The 27557-nt window shown below is 43.2% G+C and overlaps 2 protein-coding genes across 9 annotated transcripts in view; both read left to right on the forward strand.

Annotated features, from left to right (window-relative positions):
- DUS2 (dihydrouridine synthase 2) overlaps positions 1-3128 on the forward strand; it is a 55223-nt gene extending 52095 nt beyond the window's left edge. For all 6 annotated transcript variants that reach the window (XM_042919303.1, XM_042919301.1, XM_042919300.1 and 3 more), the window contains 3 exons: positions 1049-1136; positions 2277-2350; positions 2589-3128. In XM_042919303.1, coding sequence (XP_042775237.1) covers positions 1049-1136; positions 2277-2350; positions 2589-2826 — 400 coding nt within the window. In that variant the 3' untranslated portion in view covers positions 2827-3128. The remainder of the gene's footprint in view (positions 1-1048; positions 1137-2276; positions 2351-2588) is intronic.
- Positions 3129-7955: 4827 nt separating this feature from the next.
- Positions 7956-27557, forward strand: part of NFATC3 (nuclear factor of activated T cells 3) — a 136584-nt gene continuing 116982 nt past the window's right edge. The window contains exons 1-2 of one of the 3 annotated variants that reach the window (XM_042919554.1): positions 7956-8064; positions 8576-8916. In XM_042919554.1, the coding sequence (XP_042775488.1) occupies positions 8814-8916 (103 nt within the window). In that variant the 5' untranslated portion in view covers positions 7956-8064; positions 8576-8813. Of the gene's footprint in view, positions 8065-8517; positions 8917-27557 lie in introns of those variants that run through there. The other 2 variants (XM_042919556.1, XM_042919555.1) reach the window with 2 other exon arrangements.

A 27557-nucleotide genomic window follows, 5' to 3' on the forward strand; every position in this document is an offset into this window, starting at 1 on the left:
ATTCCCCTGGCCCTGAGCATCTAGCTGCCTCCAAGGCAGTGGTACCCTCGCCCTCATCTGGCTGTGCAACCCCTGCCCATACCTACTGCCCCATACTCACTGCCCCATACCAGCCCTGTGGTTCCCTCTTTAGGCAGAAGTAGCCTCAAGATGACTATTCCTTCAGAGTGTGACTCAGCTTGGAGTAAGGTCCTCATCCTTGTCTTCTGCCATCTGGGATCTGAGCCTTTCTCAGGTCCCCGGGCCTATACTGGGAGTCAGTCTTGTCTGGCAAGGGCTTGGGAGGACGGAGTGTGGGCATAGTTGGTCAGTCATATCTGGGGAGAGCTCCTGGTGGGAAGTTGGAACATAGTGCCTCCCACTCTGTCACCCTATCACCGACTGGCTCTGACTCTGGAAATAAGAGTACACTGTGTCCAAGGCAGAAACAGATCATCTTGATACTCAGGGGACATGATAAGGGTGGGTAGTAAGCTAGATCCGAGACCGCTGTGTGGCCATCTATATTCCCAACCACCACCCACTCCCTCCTGTCTTGTTTTTTGTTTGTTTTTTTTTTTTAATTTTTTTTTTTAACGTTTTATTTATTTTTGAGACAGAGAGAGACCGAGCATGAACGGGGGAGGGGCAGAGAGAGAGGGAGACAGAATCGGAAGCAGGCTCCAGGCTCTGAGCCATCAGCCCAGAGCCCGACATGGGGCTCGAACTCACGGACTGCGAGATTGTGACCTGAGCTGAAGTCGGCCGCTTAACCGACTGAGCCACCCAGGCGCCCCAGTCCTCCTGTCTTGTTTTAAGAGGCAAACTGGACCTTCCTTTTTGGCTTTTGAAGGCTGTTTTCCAGGCTAGAGTTCAGAGTGCCGGGATTTCGCATCCTATCGCAATTCCTCAAGCATGCTGAAGCCCATCTTCCTTTTAGGCAGAACCCAGGCCCCACCCCACTGGTGGAACAGAAATGGGAGCTCAGGGGAATAAGTACAGAAGTCTTGAGGCAGAAGCCTGATGGTGATGGTGGGTGAGCCCTGACTCCTTCCTCTCCTTTCCCCAGGAGAGCATACTCACCCCAGATCACCCCCAAGATGTGCCTGCTGGAGTGGTGCCGGAGGGAGAAGTTGGCGCAGCCTGTGTATGACACGGTGAGGTCCTGCACCTGGCCCTAGAGTGCTCCCACGGCCGATGTCATCACCCCCAACACACTCATAGCCTGTACCCTGAACTCAAGACTACTTGGCTGGAGCCTGGCTTTGTCTTCCGTGGGCTTGCAATATGTGATGGTTGCTGGTGGCCGGACCAGTTGCTGATATGATAGCCCCTTCTCTGTGTCAGTGGGCCTGTTGTCTAATTCTGGCCACTTTCATAACACTGAACTTGAGGCCTATGTAAGGGGTTGCTTGGGCCAGTCCCTGCCAGTGGTGTTGCTTAGACAAGGGAGACTTCTCTGGAAAGGGCCTATTGGCTTACTTAGGAAGAATGCTCAAACCTAAAAGTTAGACATGTTTTTGGACCAGGCCTTAGCCACTGGGGCACAGAATTGGGCCCCAGACTTGAGGCCCCTTGGTGGAAACTTTAAGACAGTCTTGCTTCACCTCCTCTGGTCCCCATGGCCATGTCTTATTTAAGCTGCACTGTCTCTTCTGGACTGACCTTCTGACCTCTAAACTTGTACCTTCTGGGACTTGTGTCCCCCTCTCCCAGAGTGAGTTTTCCAAAGCGAATCTGACTTCTGCCTCCCTGCTCAAGTCCTCATCCTCTCCCCAGTGCCTTTGGGATCAAGCTCCAGCACCTCAACACAGAGCACAGGGCCCCCCACATGCCTTTCTGCTTCATGTCTCATCCACTCTGCTCTCTGTCCAGCCACATCATCTGGTCACTCTGCCAAGTGTACCTTCTCTGCCACATCCTTGCCCCCTCTTACCCCTTTGCCATCTGTTGAACTCCTCCTCATTTTGGGTGACCTAGCCCATCCAGATGTCAGTAGAAGCAGGATCCATAGTCACGAGCAGCTAAGGGCTCTGATGGCCCTTTGCTTAGGTCCCTGATTGAACTCCTGAAATACTGGAATGTCGTTACCTGTTTGTGTATCTGTCTTTCTTCCCTGGCAGATGCCCAGGCACTTCTGCTAGGGAGGAGCATGTGATACAAGTAGCCTTCATTTAACTTAGGTGGGAAGTACTTCCTTTATCTGCCTTCCTTGTGATCCTGGCAGGTGAGCCCCAGGGCTCATTCCTCTTGTCCCCATGTAGCCATCCCTGTTGCCTTTGCTCTCTTTGCACCAGGTTCAGCGCCCCCTGGATCGCCTCTTCTGCTCTGTTGTGACTGTTGCTGAGCAAAAGTACCAGTCCACCTTGTGGTGAGTTTCCTCATCAGTGGGCTTGGGGCTTGGGATGAGGGGCCTGTACCCAACACTGATGTAAGAGGGTTTGGGGAGGATGGTGTACCTGGGCAGTGGCATCCCTGGGTAATGACCCCTTCCTCAGTTTTGTCAGAATCTTTGTCAAGGGTGTGTAGAGTCAGGCCTTTCCAGCCTCTAGTCCTGGAGCCAGCCTGCCTGTCTACCTGCCTTATTGTCCCATACCTCATCTGCCCAGGGACAAGTCTAAGAAATTGGCAGAGCAGGCTGCAGCCATCGTCTGTCTGCGGAGCCGGGGCCTCCCTGAAGGTCGGCTGGGTGAAGAGAGCCCCTCCTTGCACAAGCGCAAGCGGGAAGCCCCTGACCAAGATCCTGGGGGTCCCAGAGCTCAGGAGTCAGCAGTGCCTGGGAAGCTGTGCAAGAAGCCCTTTGTGGCCTTGGGAAGTGGTGAAGAGAGCCCCCTGGAAGGCTGGTGACCATGGTCCCTACCTTGGCCATCCTCCCTAGGGGCCTGGCCGTAAGTTGGCTGTGGGTGCAAAGCATGAACCTGATGCCATTGGACAAATTGCTGACTGTTCCTGGCAGGAGTTAAGAGGTCCTGGCCTGGTCCATCAGCCTGAACCAAAGGGTTCCTAGGGTGCACATCTTCCTTGGTGGATCTGAGTAACAGGGCCAAGTTCCTAGTGACCTCAGTATTTTCTTTGAAAACAGGAACTTTTTGGGTGGCACCTCCTCAACTTGACATTGGTACAGTGCAATAAAGACACCTCTACCCTTACCCATGGCTACTTGCTTCAGCCCTGGGCATTGTCACACACAGACTCATGGCCTGGCATAATTATTTCACTCCCACCCTCTGTGCAGAGCTAGAGCTTCCAACAGCATATCCCCTACCCATCCTTATGGATCTGGTTGGAAGTAGGGGGTTGGGTGTATCCTTTAATGCTCATTGGACTTGGGCTGAGCCAGAAAGGCCCAAGAAGCCCATTCTACTGATGGCAAACCTGAGGTACTGCCCATCAACTGACTTTCTTGACGACAGGTGCTATAGAATCTGGGGAACAGCTAGGGTATCTGGTACCCTAGTGAGGGACCAGCTCAGATACGTTGGGCAGGTCCTGGGTCTGACCCCCAGCTGGCTGGAGTTCAGACCTGCTGAGGTGTCTGCTCTGGGTAGGGGACACTGAGAACACAGGTTGCTGATGCCAGCAGTTTGGGTCCCTTAAAATTGTCCACCCACGCCGCTGCTTGCCCCCAGCCCCCACTATCCCACTTGGGCCGGAAGGAAGTGGCAGATTCTCTTTAATTTCCTCTTGGCAGTGAGAAGCAAACAAACGGCTACCACATCTCATGGGGCCTCCCCCTCTTACTGGGAGGGGCGTTCTGACCAAAGGTCCCTGCCCTGCACCACCCCCGCTTCCTCCACTGTAAACACACTACTTCTCCTCCCTTTTTCCAAGTGCTGTAGGGAGGGGCATTCCCCTCTAGGCCAAGGCCATGTTTCTCCCATGTCTCTAGGGTCAGGCCCCTATGCCAGCCAGCAGCCACTGGCCCTGGTGGCCTGGGATCAGGCGGCGATGCCTCTGTTTCAGTCCTGGAGCTGCACCTGTCTGCACACTTGTTCCTCTGTATGCAGATAAGGATACTGCACTACCAGCTGCCTCCCAGAGCCCATTGCTGTCTGACCTTGGGCAAGTCACTTCTAGTTCTCTTTGGGCCTAAGGGCCCTCTCTGAGAGGGAGATCAGCTGCTCTGCCTGCATGAGGCTGACTGGAGGATAAATAGGCCTATGATAGGGCACTCTGTGGCTAATGGGGTCACTCTATGCCAGGGCTGCCCTAGCTTCCCAGACCAGTGCTCCAAGAGAAGGAGCCCCACCCAGGAGACAGACTGAGGCTTGTTGCAGTCTTAACCATCAAGCTTTAGGCACAGTTTCTGACTTTTCTCACAAACTATCTCAGTTAAAATGCCCCTTGGTCTTTCCTCATATCCCAACTGGAACAGGGCAGACAGAGAGGCCCCAGTGGACCCCCAGGCATCCTGAGCTAGTCAGAGCTTATGGAAGGATCCTATGGGAGCCAAATACCAAGTCTTAAGATCCATTTTCCTGTGGGGTTGGACTGTACCCTCAGGCCTCTTCCACCAGTGTAGTTTCCCTGGGGAAGCCCCTTCTTTGGTGTGTCAGGTTTATTTCTGGGCTATGGAGAAGGAGAGGTGAGGTAGAGGTCAGCTGTTAAGATAGAGGCTGGAGTATGGGGACTTAGAGGGCCCAGGAAAAGCACTGAGGAGAGGGACATTCACAGGGGAGCAGGTGAGAGAGGGGCTAGTGTATGTTCCATAACTGAGGATGTCTGGCAAAGTTCCTGGTTGAATATGTTGGCTCTCAAATGGTCTCATCTTAGCATACCTCAATGATGCCTGCCATGGTCTCACAGTGACCTTCCCAAGGTCTGGGACCAACTGGGAGGGCCCAGTTGGGTCTGAAAGCTCCACTCATTGTTCTCACCATGCCCACCTTAAACTAAGGCCATTTAGATGCCCAAACCTCTCTCTGGGCTAGTGTCCACAACACATAGTCATCCATTCCAGCCACCTAGATTGAGGACTTGCTCTTAGCTCATCACATTTTGGGGGCACATGAGAAGGAGGGATGAATAAAGCTGGAGAGGGTGGCGCATCTTCCAAAGGTCACAGCAAGAAGACAACTTTGTGCAAAGACGAGTGGGGAATCTTGGGGCGCCTGAGTGGCTCAGTCAAGTGAGTGTCTGACTCTTGATTTTGGCTCAGGTCATGATCCCAGGGTCATGGTATTGAGACCCATGTTGGGCTCTGCACTGAGTGTAGAGCCTGCTTGGGATCCTCTCTCTCTCTCTCTCTCTCTCTCTCTCTCTGCCCCTCCCTCCCTCTCTCCCTCCCTCTGCCCTTCTCCCTAGCTCATGCTCTCTCTCTCAAAGAAAGAGAGAGAGAGAGAGGAAGAAAGAAAGAAAGAAAGAAAGAAAGAAAGAAAGAAAGAAAGAAAGAAAGAAAATGTAAAAAGATGAGTGGGGAATCTCTTAACCATCCAGCCCTGCACACTTAGTTCCTTCCAAGTGTCAATCCTGTTCAGAATTCTTCCATGGCTCTCCACTCCCCTCTGGATCAAGTCCAAACTCCTCAGCCTGGCATCTGAGGACAAAATGCTGACCCTGTCTTCTCAGCACCCTGTGCTGACTTCAGCAAACAACTTTGGTCAATTGTAGTTGGCTGGTATTGCCTCTGCCCAGATTGAGAGCTGCTCAAGGGCAGTCCTCGTGTTCCCTATGGCCAGCCTCAGCATGGGAGTAGGGAACAGGCACAAAAGAAGACTCAAATAAGCTTATTGCATGGTATATGTGGCATAGAAAGAACTTTTCTAAACTCTGACTTTCCTCCAAAGCTCCTATTTTCCCTAATGTGGAACAAAAGGGGTTGGGCTGGGCCCTGCCGGGCTAAGCTGTACCATCCCATGGCTCAGAGGCCATGGGAGAGCCTTCAGCAGTGGGGTTCAGGTCCAGGCCTATGGCAGCTGATGAAAGTAATGGCTTTTCTTAAGTCTCAGGCCTGGCCGGAATTCATAGAGGAGGAAGAAGGGGGTGAATAGCAATCCCCATAGTCCTTGTCCACCAGTCGGGAGTCCCATTGCACTGGTCCCCTTGGCCTCCTGGTTCACAGGGCCCTCAGAAGGCTGGAGGCAGTCATATGGCCTCTTACCATCTAAAAGAGCTTTTGAGCTGGACTGAGGAAGAGCTGGCCTGAGGAAGAGCTGATAGGGAGGCCTTGGCTGAGGAAAAGGAGTGGAGAGAGTTCAGGTTTTGGTGTGTGTGAGTGGGGTAGACCTCTGTCCCACCCTGCAGAGCTCTAAGCCATTGCTGCTTTTCTTACAAAGATGGTGACACTTTTCCTACAGTCAGTGCCTACTGATGCTCTAGCCCTTATCAATCTAGGTTAGAGTTCTGTTTCTCCAGACCATAAGCCTTCCCAAGAAATGACCCCTTCTAAAGTGTTCTCCAGGTGCACAGTGGCTGGGAACACAGATGAGTAAAACAGACACACAGATGGATGCTTTGGTGAATTGTTCAAACCATGTCCAGCTTCTGTGGTCCCTTCCCGGTGGTAGGGCTGATAGGTCCAGGGTCTCCCTCTTGCATTCTCTGTGGCCTGGCTAGCTGGGTCCCTTGTTTGGAGGGCAGAGGGGCTAGGTAAAGATCCATTTTCTCAATCCAGATGATAAATAACCTGGAAAGTATGTTGGGGGGAGGTCAGGGGTGGTGATGGACAACACATCCTGAAATTGCTCATTAGGAGGGTACCACCCACACAATGCCATTGGCTCCCTCTCCTTGACCTGTTATTTTCTTCTACCCCTAATTTCACCCTCCCCCAGTACAACTCAGTAATTCATCCAAAATTCTGAGTATGTTAGGTTCCTTGCTCTAAACCCTTCTATGGCTCCCTGCTTCCCTCAGGATAAAATCTAGGTACTTTGTAGTGGCCTGCAGCACTCTGCCCATTCATCTGGCCTTATCTTTGGCTTCTGCTCACTGCAGGTACTTTCTGATTTCTAAGTTTTTGGCAATCTGTTTTCTGCCTGGAACCATCTTCCTCACTTCTTGGCCATCTTTCCAATTCCTACTTAGTCCTGTGGAAGCCCTGTAACCCCAGTGGAATTATGAACCTTCTTGGAGATCCTGGCACAAGCCTAATCTCTTCACACAGTGATTATAGATTTGCTGTCCTCTCCCCCTCTCCTGAAGGGAGACTAATTTATCTTTGCTTTCCTAGGTTCAGCACAGGTATGGGTACAGAGCACTCAGCAGGAAAAGTTTTCTGCCCAATCCAAGATGAACATCTTATCTGCTCTGGACATTACCTGTCCTCCTGACTTGAGGCCTAGTTAGGCCTTCCCTAGGGCTCAGGTATCGGTCCATATATTGAAACCTTTCTGCAAAGCACTCCACTTTGCCCTCTTCTCCTTTTTGTGGGAGAGCTCCTGGGCCTTTGCACCTGCACCCAAGGCCGAGACCTAGTGCCCTGAGTTCCTACGCAACATGCTTCTATTGATACTGTGCCCTTTGGGGCCTAGAGCTAGGGAAGTAGGTCACCGCTCCTTCTCCCAATTCAAGCTCCCAGTCCACCCTGCCTCTTGGAGTCCTAGGTAAACAATCCAGGCTCAGCGTCCCCTGGCACAACTTCCACCCCAGGCCCAGGAGGAGGCGTCTTGGGTCTCAAGGGAAGACAGTCTCGCTGGGGAGGAACCGAGAGCGAAAAACAGTTCTTCAGACAGTGTCACTTCCTCTCCACTAACAAACCACTCATTTTGGGTATCGGGCCCTCCTTTCACGGATGTGCACCGGGATGCTGAGGTCTCCGAGCCCGTGAGTGGTGCGAGTTAACGACGGGCTTTCTGGTTCAGTCGGCTTACAGCAACGGGCAGACTTTGCCCATGGGGCTCTGCCGAGTCCTCTAACGCGCTGGCTGTCCGCCAGGGAGTAGTTGCCCGCTAGCCGACGCGGACAAAGGCGCCGCTGCCGGGAGCGGGCCCCGCCCCGAAGGGGTGGATCTGCATCGTTGAGGAGCAGAGACTCTGGACTCCTCGCGCTGCGCAGGTCTCCTCGGACTCCGCCCCAACCGAGCTGGAAGCTCAGCGGGCCTCACCCCGGGCTCCGCCATTAGGGTTGGGGTGGCGGGATAAGAGTGTGAGTGGCGTTCACGTAATACCCCTCCGGGGCCCTGACACCTTCCCCAAACCCAGCCATTAGAGTAACATTTCAGCCGCCCTTCACCGAAGCCATAACCATATTCGACGTGAGCTCTGCCCAGTAAGGAATGGGATCTTCGATTGGCGGGTGGATTGGATTGCATTCAATCCAATAACAGAGGGCTATCTGCCTCACACGCGGGTGTAGGGCCCTGGTTTAGAAGTTGAGGAAAGGATAGCGGCCGAACTACAACTCCCAAGAGATACTGGGGTTATCCAGCGCTCCTTATGCACGTGACTTCCTTCTCCCGGAGAGGGAATCACGCGGTAGGCCGTTGATGGGGCGGAGCCATTGGGCTAGCAGGGGCGCTAGTGGCCTATGCGCAGCACGCTCTGATGGGCGCGCGGTAGGGGGCGGGGTTAGTCGTGCAGCCCTGCGCGGCAGCGCGCTGGCTGAGGCTGCTGTTGGGGGGCGGGGAATATCAGCTAAGGCGACCGTGGCGGCTTAGGCACCAGCGACGGGTTGTGACGGCGGCTCCTGGTGCGGCTCGGCGCGTGGCCAGCTCTCAAGTTCGGAACGGAACGCTCGGTGTCACGGTCCCTGCGCGGAAACTTTGCCGCGGAGCCGCGACCTCCTGGCCCGAGCGGCCGGGCATGAAGCGGCGCTGAGGAACTGCCGCCGCCGCTGCCGCCGCCTCCGTCGCCGCCGCCGCCAGAGGAGGAGCCGCAGCACCCTGGGCCACGCCGATGACTACTGCAAACTGTGGCGCCCACGACGAGCTCGACTTCAAACTCGTCTTTGGCGAGGACGGGGCGCCGGCGCCGCCGTCCTCGGGCTCGCGGCCTGCAGGTGGGTGCCGGGCGGGGCGGGACCGAAAAGCGTCTCCTCTCCTCGTTCGCAAGAGCTCGCCGCTTCCCTGGTGGCTTAGTTGTCTGGGGCTTAGTAATATCGTGTGTGTGTGTGTGTGTGTGTGTGTGTGTGTGTGCGCGCGCGCGCGCGCGCGCGATGAGCGAAGAGCGGATTTGTGTGTGTGGGTGTGGGTGTTAGTGTGTGTTTGTGCTTGCGGTGAATGAAGAGCAGATTTAAATCGCTTGAAGAGTTGTGTGGGTCGCAGCGACGTGGAAGTGGTCGCGCGCGGGCTTGGCTGGATGCGAACTAGTGGGGAACTCGACTCCGGGACTCCTATGGCCAGTGGACGCCTGCGGTTTGGAGGCTGAGGGTCGGGGCCGCTGCCCAAGTGGTGTCTGCTTGTCGTTGCTTTGCCTGCGTGGTGCGGAGAAAAAGCTGACCCTGTGAAGTGTAAGCGCACTTAACTTTTCAGCTTTTTTAATATTTTTTGTTTTAAAGATGCACATTCTTGAGGTGTAGGAGTTCTCTGAAATTCGTGCACATGTCTGTTTAAATATGCTTTCTTAGAGTAATGCCATCGTGTTAACACTTGGGCAAGTTTATGGCCCACATTTAATTCGAAGTGTAACTATAACGGGTCTTTTCTGAAAACTACATTTCTTGAGCAGAGTGTTTTGAAAGATTAAGAAAAGTGGGGTGCCCTGTTCATAATTCTAGAAAGTTCTGGGAGTCAGTTTTTATTTTAATTAAAAGCCCACCTCAGAAGATGTTTTAAAGGAGGTCGTGAATTGGGAAGGTTGAACACCGTAATGCTTGGAGGTCAGACCAATCAGGAAATAGAAACAGGATGGCTGGGGACTTAGAGCTCTCCTGTGACCTGGTTTGGAATACTGTGGTTCATTAAGTTCAGTTTCCCTATTTCATATGTAGACGAACTTCAAAAGAGATGGATAGGATTAATCCTTATTCTTTCTGGGTATTAGTTGAGTTACTTCATGATCATATTGATGTTCAGTAGACTGTTCAGTTGAGTTGCAATGAAAAACATGCCTAAACGTGAGGCTTAAGGATTCTCTGGACGGTATTGTCTTATTAGTCCTTTTAGTCTTCATATGTTGTCTTTTTAGCATAATTATTTCAGCAAAATACATTTATTTCAATTCCACTGACATTACTTGAGCACCTTGTATGTTGAAGATACTGTTAGGCACTTTGTAGTGTTATGATGGGTGCAAAAAAGGACTGAAGGGCCCTCAAGGAGCTTGGGAAATGGGAGAGGGACATATAACCCAAGTAATTCTGCTTCCAGGCAGACTGAATGGTGGTGTGTGTTATAACATAGGCACAAATGGGAAAGTGACATGTGTGGAGAGTAGTGGCACTGAATTATGTGTTTAGGTTATTGAGATTTAACAAAGTAAAAACAACTTGTTTTAATGAGTATTTTTATTATAAGAAAATAAATAGTTGATGTCTGCAAACTTTTACTGAGGACAAATGTGATTAGAGCATGCTGTAAAGCAAATTCATGATCAATAAAGTAGTATTCTCATGTAAGTAGGAATTGTATGTACATCCAAAGTATTGGACAGCATTTAAAGCTATGAAAACAGCTTTTTAAGAGATTATTTTTGCCATGAAACTCTCCAAACCATTTTGGTATTAAAATGGGTCTAGTAGGTGTTAAGGTTTGAAACTTGACTTGTAACTGAAATTCCCAAATTTAAACTTGAATAGTTTCATTTGACAAAAAGTCCACTTTAAAATATTATGGCAGCTGTTTTTAAGTGTTCTTTCTTCTTCAAATTAAGATGAAATATACATGACATAACCATTTTAAAGTGAGCAATTCAGTGACATTTAGTGCATTGACAGTGTTGTGCAACCACTTCTATCAGGTTCCAAAACATTTCCATCACTCCTGAAGGAAATCCCAAACCTATTTAAGTAGTTGCTCCTCATTCTCCCTTGTCCCTTCCTAGTCCTGGCTTCCCAGTCCCTAATATGGGATTTGTTTGTATGGATTTACCAATTCTGGATATTTCATGCAAATGGAATCATACAAATGTGGGCTTTTGTGTCTGGCTTCTTTCACTTAGCATGGTATTTCATGGGTCATGCATGTTGTAGAATACAGCAGTACTTCATTCCTTTTTATGGCTGAATATTTTATATATACCTCATTTTATCCATTCATCCATTGATGGGCATTTGGGCTGTTTCTATCCTTCGGTTATCTTGACTAGTGCTGCTTTTAACACGTAGCAGCTAAGTTAAAAATTCTGCTGGGCAGGATGTTTTGTATATTCAAAACTACTTGTTTGCAAAATTAGTTTTCATTTTATTTTATTTTTTAAAATTTATTCTTAAAAAAATTTTTTTTAATCTTTATTTATTTTTGAGAGAGAGACAGCGTGTGAGCAGGGGAGGAGCAGAGAGAGAGGGAGACACAGAATCTGAAGCAGGCTCCAGGCTCTGAGCTGTCAGTAGTTCACGAGTTCGTGCCCTGAGTCAGACTCTGTGCTGACAGCTCAGAGCCTGACTCAGGGCTCGGACTCACGAACTATGAGATCATGACCTGAGCTGAAGTCGGACATTCAACCGATTGAGCCACCCAGGCGCCCCCAAATTTATTCTTAATTTACTTATTTATCTTTAGAAAGGGGGAGGGTAGCGGGAGAGAGAGAGAGAGAGAGGGAGGGAGAATCCCAAGCAGGCTCCACACTATTAGCGTGGAGCCTGACACGAAACTCGAACTCTTGAACCAGGAGATCATGACCTGAGCTGAAATCAAGAGTCATTTGCTTAACCAACTGAGCCATCCAGGAGCCCCACGTTTTCATTTTAATAAGCATAATTAGAGTGTGTAGTTTGAAGGAACTAAGTGGATTAACTGACATGCTTTTAGGATGATAATATGCAGTACTGTGGGCCATGAGAATAAAATTGCTTGGTAGAATTCAGATCAATGTTGGGTTATATCAGTGTGTTTACTTGTTTTTGGATTCTTTTCCTCACTGGATTGAAAGTTCCATGAAGGCAGGGATAGTGTCTGTATCTTGTTCATAGTTATATGATTGGTGCCTAGCACAGTGCCTTTATCATAAGAGTGGGCACCCAGTATTTGTTGAATTAATAAATACTCCTTCTTAAGTTTTGAGTCATTGCTCACTTTTTTTTTTTTTTGTGGTAGAGGAAGTTAATGAGACTTGTTTCAATTCTTTGGCTTTTATCAGTCAGTTCCATAAGACAGTAGATCTTGGTAATTTTGGCAGCAGGTTTTCCATCTGTCTGAGGGTGTAAGAGTCCTTGTATCACCTCTAACTTTCCATACAGAAGACTTTTGAAAAATATTTGGTGGAGAGGATAATGGACGGGAACTGAGGACAAGCTAAGGGGCCGAATTAGTAAATGTCCTAAGAGCAAGCTTGTTAAAAGTACACATTAGATGATTTGATACTTGATAATGTTGGATACATTTATGATTGACTTTTTAAAAAAAAATGCTTGTTTAGTTTTGAGAGAGAGAGCAAGGGGGTAGGGGCAGAGAGAGAGAGAAGAGAGAGAGAGCAGAGAGAGAGAGAAGAGAGAGATTAAGACCCTGGAGTCCTTAGCCTTTTTCTTTCTCTCTCTCTCTCTCTCTCTCTCTTTTTTAATATGAGGTCAGTGCTAGTTTTAATTTTTCAGTTAAAAATGAATCAGAGGCGCCTGGGTGGCTCAGATGGTAAGCATCCAACTTCGACTCAGGTCATGATCTCAACATTTCCAAGTTTGAGCCTTACATCAGGTTCTGTGCTGACAGGTGAACCTGGACCCTGCTTTGGATTCTTGTCTCCCTCTCTCTCTGCCCCTCCCCTGCTTGTGCTCTGTCTCTCTCTCTCTCAAAAATAAACATTAATATATATATATACATATATATATATACATATATATATATGTACATATATATATATGTACATATATATATGTATATATATATAAATGAATCTAACTATTTTAAGTTTTTTCTTAATAACCTAGCTTCAAAATGAAGACATACTTCAATAGTAAATAGAGAATTTTAAATTGATAAGTGTTTCATGTATTTCACTAGCATTATTTGCCATTATAAAGGGCAGCCTCTCATGCTTTATGTATTTATTTATTTATTATTTGTATATCTCTAATTTAGTTTGATGTCATAATTTTTCACATTCAAAGTTTCACTCTCAGGGTTTGGTTCGTTGTTAAATACTGACTCTCTAGTCCTGAATGAGAGTCACTGGGAGGAGTGTGTGCTGTATACTGACTGCATAATATCTTTCCTAATGTTGCTTTTTTAAGAGGGAGAAATATCGTGGATACAATATGTATTTTTATAAGAAATTTGCTTTAGGATAGGAAGTGTAATTTCATCAGATAGCACTTCAGTACACAACTTTTTTCCCATATAAAGTTGAGGAACTTTTCCTAGATGATTGTCATAGTCTTTATTTTATTTTATTTTTTTAATGTCTATTTTTGAGAGAGACAGAGCATGAGTGGGGGAGGGGTAGAGAGAGAGGGAGACAGAATCTGAAGCAGGCTCCAGGCTCTGAGCTGTCAGCACAGAGCCCAGTGTGGGGTTTGAACTCTGGAACTGCAAGATCGTGACCTGAAGTCGGACACTTAATCTACTGAGCCACCCAGGTGCCCCTATTGATAATTTTTAAAGTGTTTGTTTTATCCATGTTAAATGAGATGATGTATTTAAAGCTCTTAGCACAGTTCTTGGTCCAGTAGTACTCATTAAGTGCTGGTAGTTAACATTTCTTAACACACACACACACACACACACACACATCCCTGATGATAGGTTATTTTTTATTTCCTCTTCTTCCCTAGACCCTTTTCCCTATGCTAAACTAAAACACTGAGAGAGAATAGGGGCAGATAGGAGATCCAGTTATTTAAACCTTACTTAGGTAAGTTGAAATATTTGTCATAGACTTTTGTATTTTATCTTTTATTCTTTTTGTTAACCTCATTTGTCATATCTTACTAAATAAAAGTGCTGAAGGCCACTAGCTTTTATATTTTTCTAGTGTCTTGAATCAAATTGTTACTCAGTATGGTGTGAAAGTTGGTAGATTTGCTACCCATACTAAGTATAATTGGATATTTAAATCAGTATGAAAAAAGGGAAGTTACTTCTCTGGTTTCCTGTAGAAATTTAATGGTATGTTTGTACAGCACGTTAGGTAGTGTATAGAGGAGATGTTTACTGGTGAGCCTTACTTTCATACCATAGGTCAGCTTTTTCTTTAGTCTTGAATGTAAGTGAGAATATGTATTTGGTGATTGCATCACTGATAAACATTTCAGCATTTCAGTTGGAAGAATAACTTAATATTCTGTTTGACACTTTCCCTGATAAGGGTAGATGTTCCTGGGGGCATTAGCAGAATTTTGTGATGGAGGTTAATGAATAAATGTAGTTGAGTGAATATGGGGAAAATTGAAGAAAAAAAATTTCAATGTCACATGTTGTGTTGAAACTTCAAAAATGGAAGAGCATTGCTATACCTGCACTTTGTTAGGTTTTCCGTTTGCCAATACAAAAGGGATATTTTGGAATATATTCTAAACTATTCGTAGAGGTAATACTGTAGTAGTTATATTACCTAATATAACAATTGAGTATTACATACATGGTCAAGAAATTGTAGGAGTTTTGTAAGGCCTGTATCTTAGGCATTTAAAGTCATTTAAGTTATTAATTTAGTGTAAGTTGTAGAATCAACTTACTATTATGACTTGCCTTTTCTGGGGCAACCAGTAAACTTTGCCAGTAATTGTATATATTTTTATTGAGGGCAAATCCCAAGTCCTGCTTTTGAGTTTTGCTCTTTATTTACTTTTTCAATGAGATGTGATCACAAGGACATTTCAGAGAAAATAATAAAATACTGATATATAAAAATGGATACCTATTAAGAGAAAATATGCAGTTGTGTTACTGATGATGAAGTTTAATGCATCCTTTACTTTCCTTATTAGTATTGAGTAGTTGGTGATGGTGATAATGATGGTAGATGATGATGGTGATGTTTTATTTTAAATAAGAGGTGGGGTTGAGGAAGCCATAATACTGTGAAGTCAGTCGCATTACTCTTAAGAGATAGGAAACCTGAGTAGGTTGAGTCACATTTGATAGTAAGCTGTAGTTTGCTCACAGCAGTAACATAAATAAGGGAGGTGTTGTCTAAAGCTGTCCTGGTGGGTCAGGGGAGTAGACACAACCGAGTTGGCAGTAAGCCTGGCTTCTAAAACAAAATCCAAGTCATCAAATTTGCCCAGGCATGCCGTCTGAGGTTCAAGTAACAGTGGAATTTAAGAGGAGTGAGTTTGTTCTTGGAGGCTTAGCAGAGTCACAAACAGGAGTAAGCTTTTTAAAGAGCCATGCGTTTAACTTTAAACATAGTGTGAATCTGCATATATTTTAGCATTTCTGGTAATATTTATATAATTGTATTGCATGACTCTCACCTGCTTGGTACACTTTAGAAGAGAAGAACAATTGGACCTGAAAGATTTAAGTAGTGTGGTTTAGGGGCACGTGGGTGGCTCAGTCGGTTAAGCTTCTGACTCTTGGTTTTGGCTCAGGTTATGATCTCATGCTTTGTGAGTTCGAGCCCCATATCGTGCTCTGTGCTGACAGTGCAGAGGCTGCTTGTAATTCTCTCTCTCCCTCTCTTTCCCTGCCCCTCCCACACTTGCTCTCTTTCTCTCTCTCAAAATAAATAAACTTAAAAAAAAAAAAAAACCTAAAAAGAAACAAATAAATAAGTAAATAGTGTTGGCTATGAACTTTCTTTGAATTGCTAGCTGAAATTTAATCATTGGGACAGTTCTGGTTATCATGTTGGTATTCCTGTGTGTAAGGGAACTACATGTCTGTGAAAGCTAGAAAATCCCAGGTACACCGGAGAAGTAACTTTGAAGCCCCATTTAACCCCAAAATGTAAAGTTTCAGTATGTCTTACATTACAAAAGCAGGTGAGAGTTTAAATTTTTTAAAATGTTTTATTTATTTATTAAAAAAAATTTTTTTAATGTCTTTTATTTATTTTTGAGACAGAGAGAGATAGAGCATGAACGGGGGAGGGGCAGAGAGAGAGGGAGACACAGAATCGGAAGCAGGCTCCAGGCTCTGAGCCATCAGCCCAGAGCCCGACATGGGGCTTGAACTCACGGACCACAAGATCGTGACCTGAGCTGAAGTCGGACGCTTAACCGACTGAGCCACCCAGGCGCCCCTAAAATGTCTTAAATAACTGTTTTTAGTATTTTAAAATAATATTTATAGTTCTGAATTTTGTGTTAAATTTTTATCATCTTTGCTGTTTATTTTAATTAGAAATTAGGATTGTATGAGCTTTGAGATTAATATTAATAACTTCTGGTGATGTTAATTTATATCATTGAAAAATACTTCTTTTTAAATGTTTATTTATTTTTTATAATGTTTATTTATTTTGAGAGGGGGAGGGGCAGAGAGAGGGAGAGAGAGAGAATCCCAAGCAGGCTCAAGGCTATCAGTGTAGAGTCCAACTCGGGGCTTGATATCACTAACCATGACATCATGATCTGAGCCAAATCAAGAGTTGGATGCTTAACTGACGAGCCACCCATGCGCCCCTGAAAAATATTTCTGAAAGCATTTTTTCCTATCAAGGTAATCGTTGGCCAGAACACTTTAATGGACAGTTTGTGAGTTGTACTTAAATGTAAATATTTTTTGGTATTGCTTTGAAGTAAAAAAGGTTGTTAAATAAAAATGACAGGAAAAAAATGACATTCAAAAGTTGTGTTGAAGCTAGCTAGGGGTGCCTGGCTGGCTCAGTCAGAAGAGCATTTGACTCTTGACCTTGGGGTTGTGAGTCTGAGCCCCATGTTGGGTGTAGAGATTACCTAAAAAATCTAATAAACTTAAAAAATTGTTGAAGCTAGATGATGGGTATATGGGAGTTTGTTGTAATAGTCTTTGTATTTTTGTGTATGTTTTTAAATTTCCATGATAGAAAGTTTAAAAAATGGCATTCAGAAACTCTTCAAGTTTTTAAAGTTCTAGGTTAGGATAGTAAAAAAAAAAAAAAAAAAATTTCTTTTTTTTTAGTTTATTTTGAGAGAGAGAGATACACGTGCACAAGCAGGTGAAGGGCAGAAAGAAGGAGAGAAAGAATCCCAAGCAGACTCTGTGCCATCAACACAGCCCGATGTGGGGCTTGAACTCACGTACGGTGAGATCATGACTTGAGCCTAGATCAAGATCAAGGGTTGGACACTTCACTGACTGTGCCCTCCAGGCACCCCAGGAAAAGTGTTTTAAAATAGCATTGTGAAGTTAGTGAGATTTGGTGTTGCGTGTAATTTTTTAAAAAACTGGTTTAACAAATAAATAGGATAAAAATTAGTTGTGGTATATCTGATTTACAAAACTTATTTCACTCTTTAATTAGTAGTAGGATGGTGAAGTGAGTTAGTATACATAAATAGGAGGTGAATGGATCTTATGGTATGCTTTTAAATAGGTATTTTTTGGGGCGCCTGGGTGGCTCAGTCGGTTAAGCGGCCGACTTCGGCTCAGGTCATGATCTCGCGGTCCGTGAGTTCGAGCCCTGCGTCGGGCTCTGTGCTGACTGCTCAGAGCCTGGAGCCTGTTTCGGATTCTGTGTCTCCTTCTCTCTCTGACCCTCCCCCGTTCATGCTCGCTCTCTCTCTGTCTCAAAAATAAATAAACGTTAAAAAAATTTTTTTTTTTAAATAGGTATTTTTTAATTTTTAAAATGTTTTCTAACTGTGGGCTCAGAATAATTCACTTATTGTTTGGTAATTTAAGGGCCTGAAATTGTTTTTTAAAATGTTAATGTTTGATCATATTGCTTGTATCTATCAGTCTAATATTTATTAAGTACTGTCACTTTCCTTGAACTTTTAGATTTATGATGAAATTAAACTACTGAACTTGGTCTTAATTTTAAGACTAGATTTTTAAGTTTACTATATAATTGATAGAGATTAACTCACAAAAATAATTGACATATAAAATCTTCTGATTTGTGAACATTTCAGAGCAAACAGGATCCGAAATTTATGTCTTACATCTTGCCATTTGTGAGATCATATTGGATACTAAAGGAATAGAAGTAATAAACTTGTCCTTTATAAAAGAAAACCCTTTGGGGAAAATAAAGTTTCATCTAAATGCTACTTTTTCATTTTTTATTGCAACATAAGAGTTTCAAAGAAGCTTGATATTTTTCTATTAAATTCTTTATAGTTTTCATCTCCTTTCAGTAGAGGCTGTTCAATAAAAATGACGTTTGGATTCATGAAATTTTCTCTTCATATTTTATTCCTCCAAAATCTGTTTTGAAAGTCGCAGCTAAGGGCATCTTTGATTCCTGCTCCTTGCTTGCATCTATAACCTGCTTCCACACTGGTCTTTTTCATTATGCTCTACCTGTTTTATATCCCTCACTCTGTATGTTAATAACAAGTTTGTCATCTTTAATTTTATTCATCTCTTTTAAGTCCCAGTGTGAAATCTTTCCCTGAACCCATTTATCTGAATTGCCTCTGCCATCCATGTGCCTTTCTCTTTTGAGTCACTCTAAAAATATTATTTTGAGGTAGTGCTGAGCTAGGTCTAAGTTCTAGATTCCTGTTTGTTGCTGGTTGTGTGACACTGCTTAAAAAGCACAGGATAGTTTTAGGCTAATTCAGTCCTTTCGTTTTATAAGAGAGGAAACTGAGGTTTAAGTTTACTTGTCCAGGGTTATTTAAACAGTTTCTAAAAGGAAGATCTGAGGACCTGACTCCTATTCCTTCATTCTTGTCTAGTAAATTGCTTGATTTCTGCTTGAAAATTATAGAGTTGTTTTTGCACGGCTTATAATTTTGATCATTTTGGTAACTGTTCCTATTTTGTTAGTGTTCTATTAGGTAAGTACTTAATTTAATTGAGTACCTGTTGTATGCAAGATATTTTTATGTACATTATTTCTAAGTCTTAGGATAATCTGAAGAGGTGTGTGTTACTTCCGTTTTATACCTGAGGAAACAGAAATGCCAGATTTGAGCATTTAGATAGTGGAAGATTTGGCATTTGAACCCTTTTTTTTCTCCCTCCTCCCCCCCCCCCCTCGCCCCTCCCTCGGCTCTTTCTCCTATGCCTCTCACCTCTCAGAGCTGAAGTACAGAAATAGTCAGTTTTTCATTTGATGAAACCAAGACTCATGGTGAAACAGGGCTTACAAGTTACATATGTGTTCTTGTGACTAGATTTTCTGCTTTTGGCTCAGAATGGCTGCTTGAGAGATGATGCTTCTACTCCTGCCTGCTCTAGAAAAATGGTATAGCATTACAGCCAGATCAATAGAAGGTACTGCACAGCTAACTGTGCTAGGCCCAAATTTAGCCGTTAGGCCTCTTTTCTTTGCTTCCTTGCAGACCTGGAGGTCAAGAGGTCATGTTGTTCTAGGTTTTCAAGTAATGAGGATTTGGCCTTTCTCTTTGGCAACTCCCTCCCGTGTTGTCCTGATTAGGGTCTGATTTGTGACCTTTACAGGCTATTTTGCGCTTATGATTTAAAATGTAAAGCATTTTTCGATTAGTCATCAGAATTGCTCTAAACTGAAATGAGGGAAAAGTTCAGAATTTAAAAAATGTGAAATTACTAGTTAGGGCAGTTTTTTTTTGTTGTTGCTTTAAAAATTTAAAAAAAAAATTTTTTTAACATTTATTTTTGAGGAAAGAGAGAGAGAGAGACAGAGCGTGAGCGGGGGAGGGGCAGAGAGAGAGGGAGACACAGACTCCTGGCCCGGAGCTGTCAGCACAGAGCCCTACATGGGGCTCAAACCCACTGACGGTGAGATCATGACCTGAACTGAAGTCAGACAGATGCTTAACCGAGGGAGCCACCCAGGTGCCCCAGGGCAGTTTTTTTTTGGTTGTTTGTTTTAAGTTTGAATTTTGCTTTCATGTGTTCCAAAAGATATGTACATACTATTTTTTTTTTTTTTTGGTTGAATTTAGAACCTAAATAAAAACTGATGTACCTTCTATAGCCACTAACACTGATTCACATTTTTTTCCTTGATATTTTGGTCAGTTTGCCATCTGTCACTTACTCTTATCTCTCAGGATCAGCACTGCCTTTTGGGCTTGTTTTTGTCTACTACCTGTTTGTTTTTACACGCACCCAATTGTCTCTGAGCTTTACCAGAACTCTACTTTTCAGAGCAAAGGCAAGAAAGCCTTTTTGTTACATTACTTAGTAAATGTTGACTGATCACTGTTTTGAAACTTTGTTGACTTTTATAATTTGATCACTATTTGAAAGAAATAGTAATACTTTAAATACTAGTTTACATATAAACAAAATATATTTGGTAGGGGAAACAGACATAAACCCGTGGAATCTTTCTAAGAGCGAGGAAGGACTGTTCCAGAAGCCTACAGCAAACTTAACCTCTCATTTCATTGACCAAAATTGGGTTACATTCCCTTTCCTAAATTAGTCACTGGTAAAGACCGAGAGAATTATTCTTAGCCAACCAGGCCCATCCCTTGGCCTGGTTGACTTCCCCTGAAGCGCAGGGTACATGAGAGAGGAGTGGATGCATGGAAGAACAGATATTAAGGAGGAAGGGGAAAATGAAGGGGGAAGGGAGGATCAACCAAAAGAATACTCTGCACTTTGTTAGCAGTTGAAGAACTTTATTATTATTATTTTAAATGTTTATTTTTGAGAGAGAGAGAGAGAGAATGACCAAGCACAAGCAAGGGAAGGGCAGAGAGAGAGAGAGCGAGCGGGGGAACAGAATCCAAAGCAGGTGCCAGGCTTTGATCTGTCAGCACAGAGCCTAATGCGGGGCTTGAACCCACTAACGGTGAGACCATGACCTGAGCCGAAGTCGGATGCTCAACTGACTAAGCCACCCAGGTGCCCCTAGCAGTTGAAGAACTTTAAAATGTAAATGCAACTTTTACTGTGCAGTTACTTTTTCTGGCACATGCTTTTTTTCTTGCTTTGTCAAAGTTCTTGGGGTGGACATGGAAACTCCTATAAATGCAGAGAAAGAATGAGTTATGGCTAGTAGGTTTTGGTGGCTTGGTGTCTGATAAGTGGGATATGTGGGACAGCAAATTCATGTTCCTTCTGTTCAAGTGGAATTGGGTGGCTGTGCGGACATACAGAAGCATAAAGACAGTCACCTAGTTAAACCAATCCTGATTTTTCAAAATTGCATAGGTTAAATGTTTTATTTCACTCTTTGTCTTTAAGACTAGTCTGAAAGGAACCTAGCATTTGTTAAGTGGTAAAATAGAAGGATGTGCACTGGGAAGAGAAAGTAGAAACCAGACAGGAACATTATATAAGATTTTAGAGTAACTGAGAGGGAGGGGACCTTAAAACCATTAGCTGAGTAAATGTACAAAATCATTCAATCTTTTAACGAAATTTATTATATCAATATTATGTTTGAATATGGTTCGGTTTATTGGAGCAGACATGTAAATGAACACAACAATATCTATATAATACAGGTACAGAGAAGGTCCTCTAAAAGCATAAATGAGAAAGAGCTTAACTTTGAGAGGTCAGTGAAGAGGTTACATTGAGCTGAATCCAGTAGAATGAGTTTTATAGATAGATAAAGGAGGCAAGTATATTTCAGGTTCATTGATGACCAGATCCAGAGACCCAAGTTAGAGAGAGAGTCCTTTAATTTGGAAAGGTTGAAGATCAGTCTATAGTATCCAGATTTGGTCTGAGAAGGAGAGCCTTGTATGCCATAATGAAGAGTTTGGATATGAGAATGAAGATAGCAGGGAGCCACTGAAGGATTTGAAACTGGGTAGGAATGCCAAATCTGTGGCTTAGATCACTGGGCTACATTGGATCATGGATTAAGGCAGGAATCAAGGGAGAGTGGGGTGGGTGGGGGCAGCAAATGTATCTGAGAAATAGTTAAGGGCAAGGGAGTAGAGATGGCAAGGTGGAAATAAAACTGAAATAGATTTAGGGGAAATAAATCAGTAGGACCTGGTATCCATTGAATAAGGAGAGGAAGGAAGCTAGATTATTTCTGCTTTTCTAGTTCAGGTCAGTTGTGGTAGGGAAAGAAGCAGATTTGGAGGTGGAGAGAGGGAAAGGTGATTCCATTTAATAAAATGTGCTAGGCATTATGAAAAGTCTGTGAGGCTTATATACCATTTTACCTGGGTGATAAATGGTGGAGAAGAGACTAGACAAAGTAAAAAGGGGGTTTGGGCTTCCGGGCGTGGTGGTGTTAGTTGAGGGAAGGCGATTGGGAAATGTATGATAAATAAGGGTTGTTTAGTAAGATTTGTTAAGCAGATAAGAGTGCTTCTCTTCCTGGTACTGAAGAGGAGGAACACTTACAAATGGAAATTTATATCACCTTGGTGAAGGAAAATTTATGCCCTGCGTTTAGGCAGAAAGGGAGAGGGCAGAGTTGTTCCTGTGCTTGGTGTTTTTTAATTGCCTTCAGCTCAAATAATCCTTACGCCAAAGTGACATATTTGGGGTGGTATATTCTGATCTCCTGTAATACTTATTTAAAGTGTACAGTCTGATAAGTTTTGACACGTGTATCTATGAAACTTTTCCCACATTCAAGATAGTGAATATATCCGTTACCCCCAAAAGTTTCCTTGTGTCCCACTAGTGGTCATTCCCTCCCACTCACCTTTCCTCTTTACCCAGATAACCACTGAAGTCACTATAGAAAACATGTAAATGAAATCATGGAGTATGTACTTTTTTTCTTGGTCTGACTTCTTTTATTGGGCATTGTTATTTTGAGATTCTTTCATATTAAAGAGTATATCAGGTCGTTTTTATTGGAAAGTAGTTCCATTGTATGTGCATATACCACAGTTGTTTATCCATTCACCTCTTGATGTACTTTTGGATTGTTTCCAGCTATTGGCTATTACAAATAAAGCTGCTGTGAACATTCATGTATAAGTATTTATGTGAACACATATTTCCTTTACTCTTGGATAAATACTTAGGAACAGAATGGTTGGATCGTATGATAGGTGTAAGTTTAACTTTATGAGAAACTGTCAAACTGTTTCCACTTCAAAAGTGGATGTATCATTTTACATTCCTGTTAGTGGAAATGTACATTTGTACATCCTCACCAGCATTTGGTATTGTCAGTCGTTTTAATTTTAGGCATTCTAATAGGTATGTAGTAGTATCTCCTTGTGGTTTTATTTTATATTTTCCTAAGGACTACTGCTGTTGAGCATCTTTTTATGTGCTTTTTTTTCACCATCTGTATATCTTTTTTCATCAAGTGTCTATTCAGGTTTTTTGCCTATTTAAAAAAACCTTGGGGGCACCTGGGTGGCTCAGTCAGTTAAGCATCCAGCTGTTGATTTCTGCTCAGGTCTTGCGTGGTTCATGGGTTCGGGCCCCACATTGGGCTCTGCACTGACAGTGCGGCGCATGCTTGGGATTCTCTCTCTCTTTCTCTCTCTCTCAAAATAAATAAACTTAGGGGCGCCTGGGTGGCTCAGTCGGTTAAGCGGCCGACTTCAGCTCAGGTCACGATCTCGCGGTCCGTGAGTTCGAGCCCCGCGTCGGGCTCTGGGCTGATGGCTCAGAGCCTGGAGCCTGCTTCCGATTCTGTGTCTCCCTCTCTCTCTGCCCCTCCCCCGTTCATGCTCTGTCTCTCTCTGTCTCAAAAATAAATAAAACGTTAAAAAAAAAAATTAAAAAAAAATAAACTTAAAAAAAAAACCTTGAATTTTGAAGTAATTATAGATTCACAGAAAGTTGCAAAAAATATATGTAAGGAGAGGGAGGTTCTGAGAGTCCTTCACTTAGTTTTCCCCAATGATAACATTTTGCATAACTACAGTATAATATCAAGACCAGGAAAATGACGTTGATACAATCCACCAAACTTACTCAGATGTCACTAGTTTTACATGCATTCATTCGTGTGTGTGTGTGTGTGTGTGTGTGTGTTTGTATTTGTATGTGTAATTCTGTGTGATTTTATCATGTGTAGATTCATGTAACCACCACCATAATCAAGATACAGAACTGTTCCATTACCACAAAGTTCCATTTCACCCCTTTATAACCACGCCTACTTCCCTCCTTCCTCCCCGCCCCAGTATCTGATTCCTGGCAACCACTAATCTATTCTCCATCTCCATAATTTTGTTTCAAGTAAATGTTATATAAATTGAGTCATACAGTATTTAACCTTTTGAGTTTGGCTTTCATCATTCAGTATAATTCTCAGGTGATCCTTCCAAGTTGTTGTCTATATTGTTTGTTCCTTTTAATTACTGACAAGTATTTTATGAAAGGGATGTATTACAGTTTGTTTAACCTTTTACCCATTGAAGGACACTTGGTTATTTCCTGTTATTGGCTATTATGAATAAAGTTGCTGTGAACATTACTTATATACAGGTTTTTGTTTGAAGTTTTCATTTCTGTTGTGTAAAAGCACAAAAGTACAGTTGCCTCCCAACCTCCAACATGTGAGTTTAGTTTTATAAGAAACTGCCAAAATTTTATATTCCCACCAGCAGTGCACAGATTACCCAGTTTCTTATAATCTTAGGCAGCATTTGGTATTATCACAATTTTTTATTTTAGCTGCTGATGGGTGTGTAGTGTTTTTTCATTATGATTTTAATTTATATTTCCCTAATGACTAATACTATTAAGCATTTTTTAATCATCTGTATATCATTTTTGGTCGTGTCCATTCATGTCTTTGCCTCTTTAAAAATTAGGTTGTTTTCAAAAATAAATAAATAAAATAAATAAATAAATATATATATATTAGATTGTTTTCTTATTGTTTAATTTTTAAGAGTTCTTTACTGTTTTTAGACATCAGTCCTTTATCAGATAGATGTTTGCAAAGAGTTTCTCCCAATGTATGTCTTGTCTTTTCACTAATGGTTTTTTGTAGAAGTTTTTAGTTTTGATGAAGTTTATCAATTTGTTCTTTTATGGATTGTGCTTTTGATGTTATATCTGAGAAATCTTTGTGTAACCTAAGTTCACAAAGATTTTCTCCTAGGTTTTCTTTTGGAGATTTTATAGCTTGGGATTTTACATTTAGGTCTGTGATCTATTTTTAGTTAATTTTTTTCTTTTCTTTTTTTCTTAATGTTTATTTTTATTTTTGAGAGAGAGAAGGGGAGGGAGAGAGAGAGAGAGAGAGAGAGCGAGCGAGCGAGCATGCATGAGTGGAGGAGAGGCAGAGAGAGAGGGAGACACAGAATCTGAAGTAGGCTCCGAGCTGTCAGCACAGAACCTGACACAGGGCTCGAACTCACAAACTGTGAGATCATGACCTGAGCTGAAGTTGGACACTTAACTGATTGAGCCACCCAGGTACCCCTCAGTTAATTTTTTTCTGTGTGGTGTGAGGTATGAACCCAAGTTCATTTGTTACTGGATATCCAATTGTTATATGGATATCCAATTTTTCCAGCCCCATTTGTTGAAAAGGCTATTCTTTCTCCATAGCATTGCCTTTGTACCTTTGTCAAAAATAAGTTCACCGTATATGTGTGATTTTAGTTTTGAACTCTGTTCTGTGTTGTACTATGTCTGTTCTTTATTGATACTACACTATCATGATATAACTGTACCTGTATGATAATTAAAAAAATTTTTTTTAAATGTTTATTTTTGAGCGAGAGAGCACGAGAGCATGTGCGCGCACAAGTTTGGGAGGGGCAGAGAAAGAGGGAGACAGAATCCGAAACAGGCTCCAGGCTCCAAGCTGTCAGCACAGGGCCTGATGCAGGGCTCGAACTCACACACCACGAGATCATGACCTTAGCTGAAGTCAGACGCTTAACTGACTGAGCCACCCAGGCACCCCTATAATAAGTCTTGAAATCAGTATCACTTTTCCAACTTCATTCTTTTTCAAACTGTTTTGGCTATTCTGGTTGTTTTTTTTTTTTTTAGTTTGTTTTCTTAATGTTTTGTCTGTTTATTTATTTTGAGAAAGAGGGAGAGGAAGAGAGTTATGCAGGGGAGAGAGAGAATCCCTAGCAGGCTTTGTGCTGTCAGCAGTTAACTGACTGAGCTACACTGGCGACCCTGTTTTCACTACTCTAAATTCTTTTTGCCTTTCCATGTAAATTTTAGAATCAGCTTGTCAATTTCTGTTTATTTATTTATTTTTAAAAAAATTTTTTTAATGTTTATTTATTTTTGAGACAGAGAGAGACAGAGCATGAATGGGGGAGGGGCAGAGAGAGAGAGGGAGACACAGAATCGGAAGCAGGCTCCAGGCTCTGAGCCATCAGCCCAGAGCCTGACGCGGGGCTCGAACTCACGAACCGTGAGATCGTGACCTGAGCTGAAGTCGGACGCTCAACCGACTGAGCCACCCAGGCGCCCAAATTTCTGTTTTTTTTAAAAAAACCTACTGAAATTATGGGGCACCTGAGTGGCTCAGGCAGTCAAGTAGCTGACAGCTCAGAGCCCGGAGCCTGCTTGGTTCTCTGTCTCGGTCTGTCTTTCTGTCTTTCTGTCTTTCTGTTCTTCCCCTGCTTGCATTCTCTGTCTCTCTGTCTCTCTCTCTGTCTCTCTCTCTCTCTCTGCCTCCTCCCCCCCCCCCAATAAATAAATAAACATAAAACTTACTGGAATTTTGATTAGGATTATGTTGAATCTGGTTTTTTTTTTTTTTAAATAATCTCTATGCTCAAAGTGGAACTTGAACTCATGATCACAAGATCAAAGTCATATATTCTACCGAATGAGCCAGTCAGGCACCCCGGATTGTGTTTAATCTATAGACCAGTTTTGGGAGAACGGATACCTCATCAGCATTGAATCTTCCAACTCATAGATAAAATGTCTCCATTTATTTTATTATTTTGTTATATATCATTATTATTATTTTATATATTGCTATTAATTTCTCTCTGCAATATTTTATGGTTTTCAATGTGTAGGTCTTTCTATTGTAAGTGCTTCTATAAACATTGATAGACTAAGTTTGTGTGTGGACATGTTTTCGTTTCTCTTGGGTATATATCTGAGAGTGGAATTGCTGGATCATATATTAATTCTGTGTTTAACTTTTTTTTTAATGTTTATTTACTTTTGAGAGAGAGTGTGGGAGCAGGGAAGGGGGCAGAGAGCGAGGGAGACACAGAATCCAAAGCAGGTTCCAGGCACTGAGCTGTCAGCACAGAGCCTGATGCGGGGCTTGAACTCACGAACTGTGAGATCATGACCTGAGCCTGAGATCATGTCCTGAGTCTGATGCTTAACTGACTGAGTCTGATGCTTAACCGACTGAACTGAACTGAACAGGTACCCCTCTGTGTTTAACTTTTTGAGGAAACTGCCAAACTGTTTTCCACACTAGCTGCACCATTTTACATTCCCACTAGCAGTGTACAAGAGTTCCAGTTTTTTCACATTCTCACCAATACTTGTTATTTTTTGTTTTTGGTTTCTCACTGTGGTTTTGATTGCCATTTCCCTTGCGACTTACGGTGTTGAGCATCTCTTTGTGTGTTTATCTGCTATTTGTATATCTTCTTTGAAGAAATGTGTATTCAAGTCCTAAAAATAA

Source organism: Panthera leo, chromosome E2 (assembly GCF_018350215.1).
Source record: "Panthera leo isolate Ple1 chromosome E2, P.leo_Ple1_pat1.1, whole genome shotgun sequence".
NCBI classification, from domain to species: domain Eukaryota; kingdom Metazoa; phylum Chordata; class Mammalia; order Carnivora; family Felidae; genus Panthera; species Panthera leo.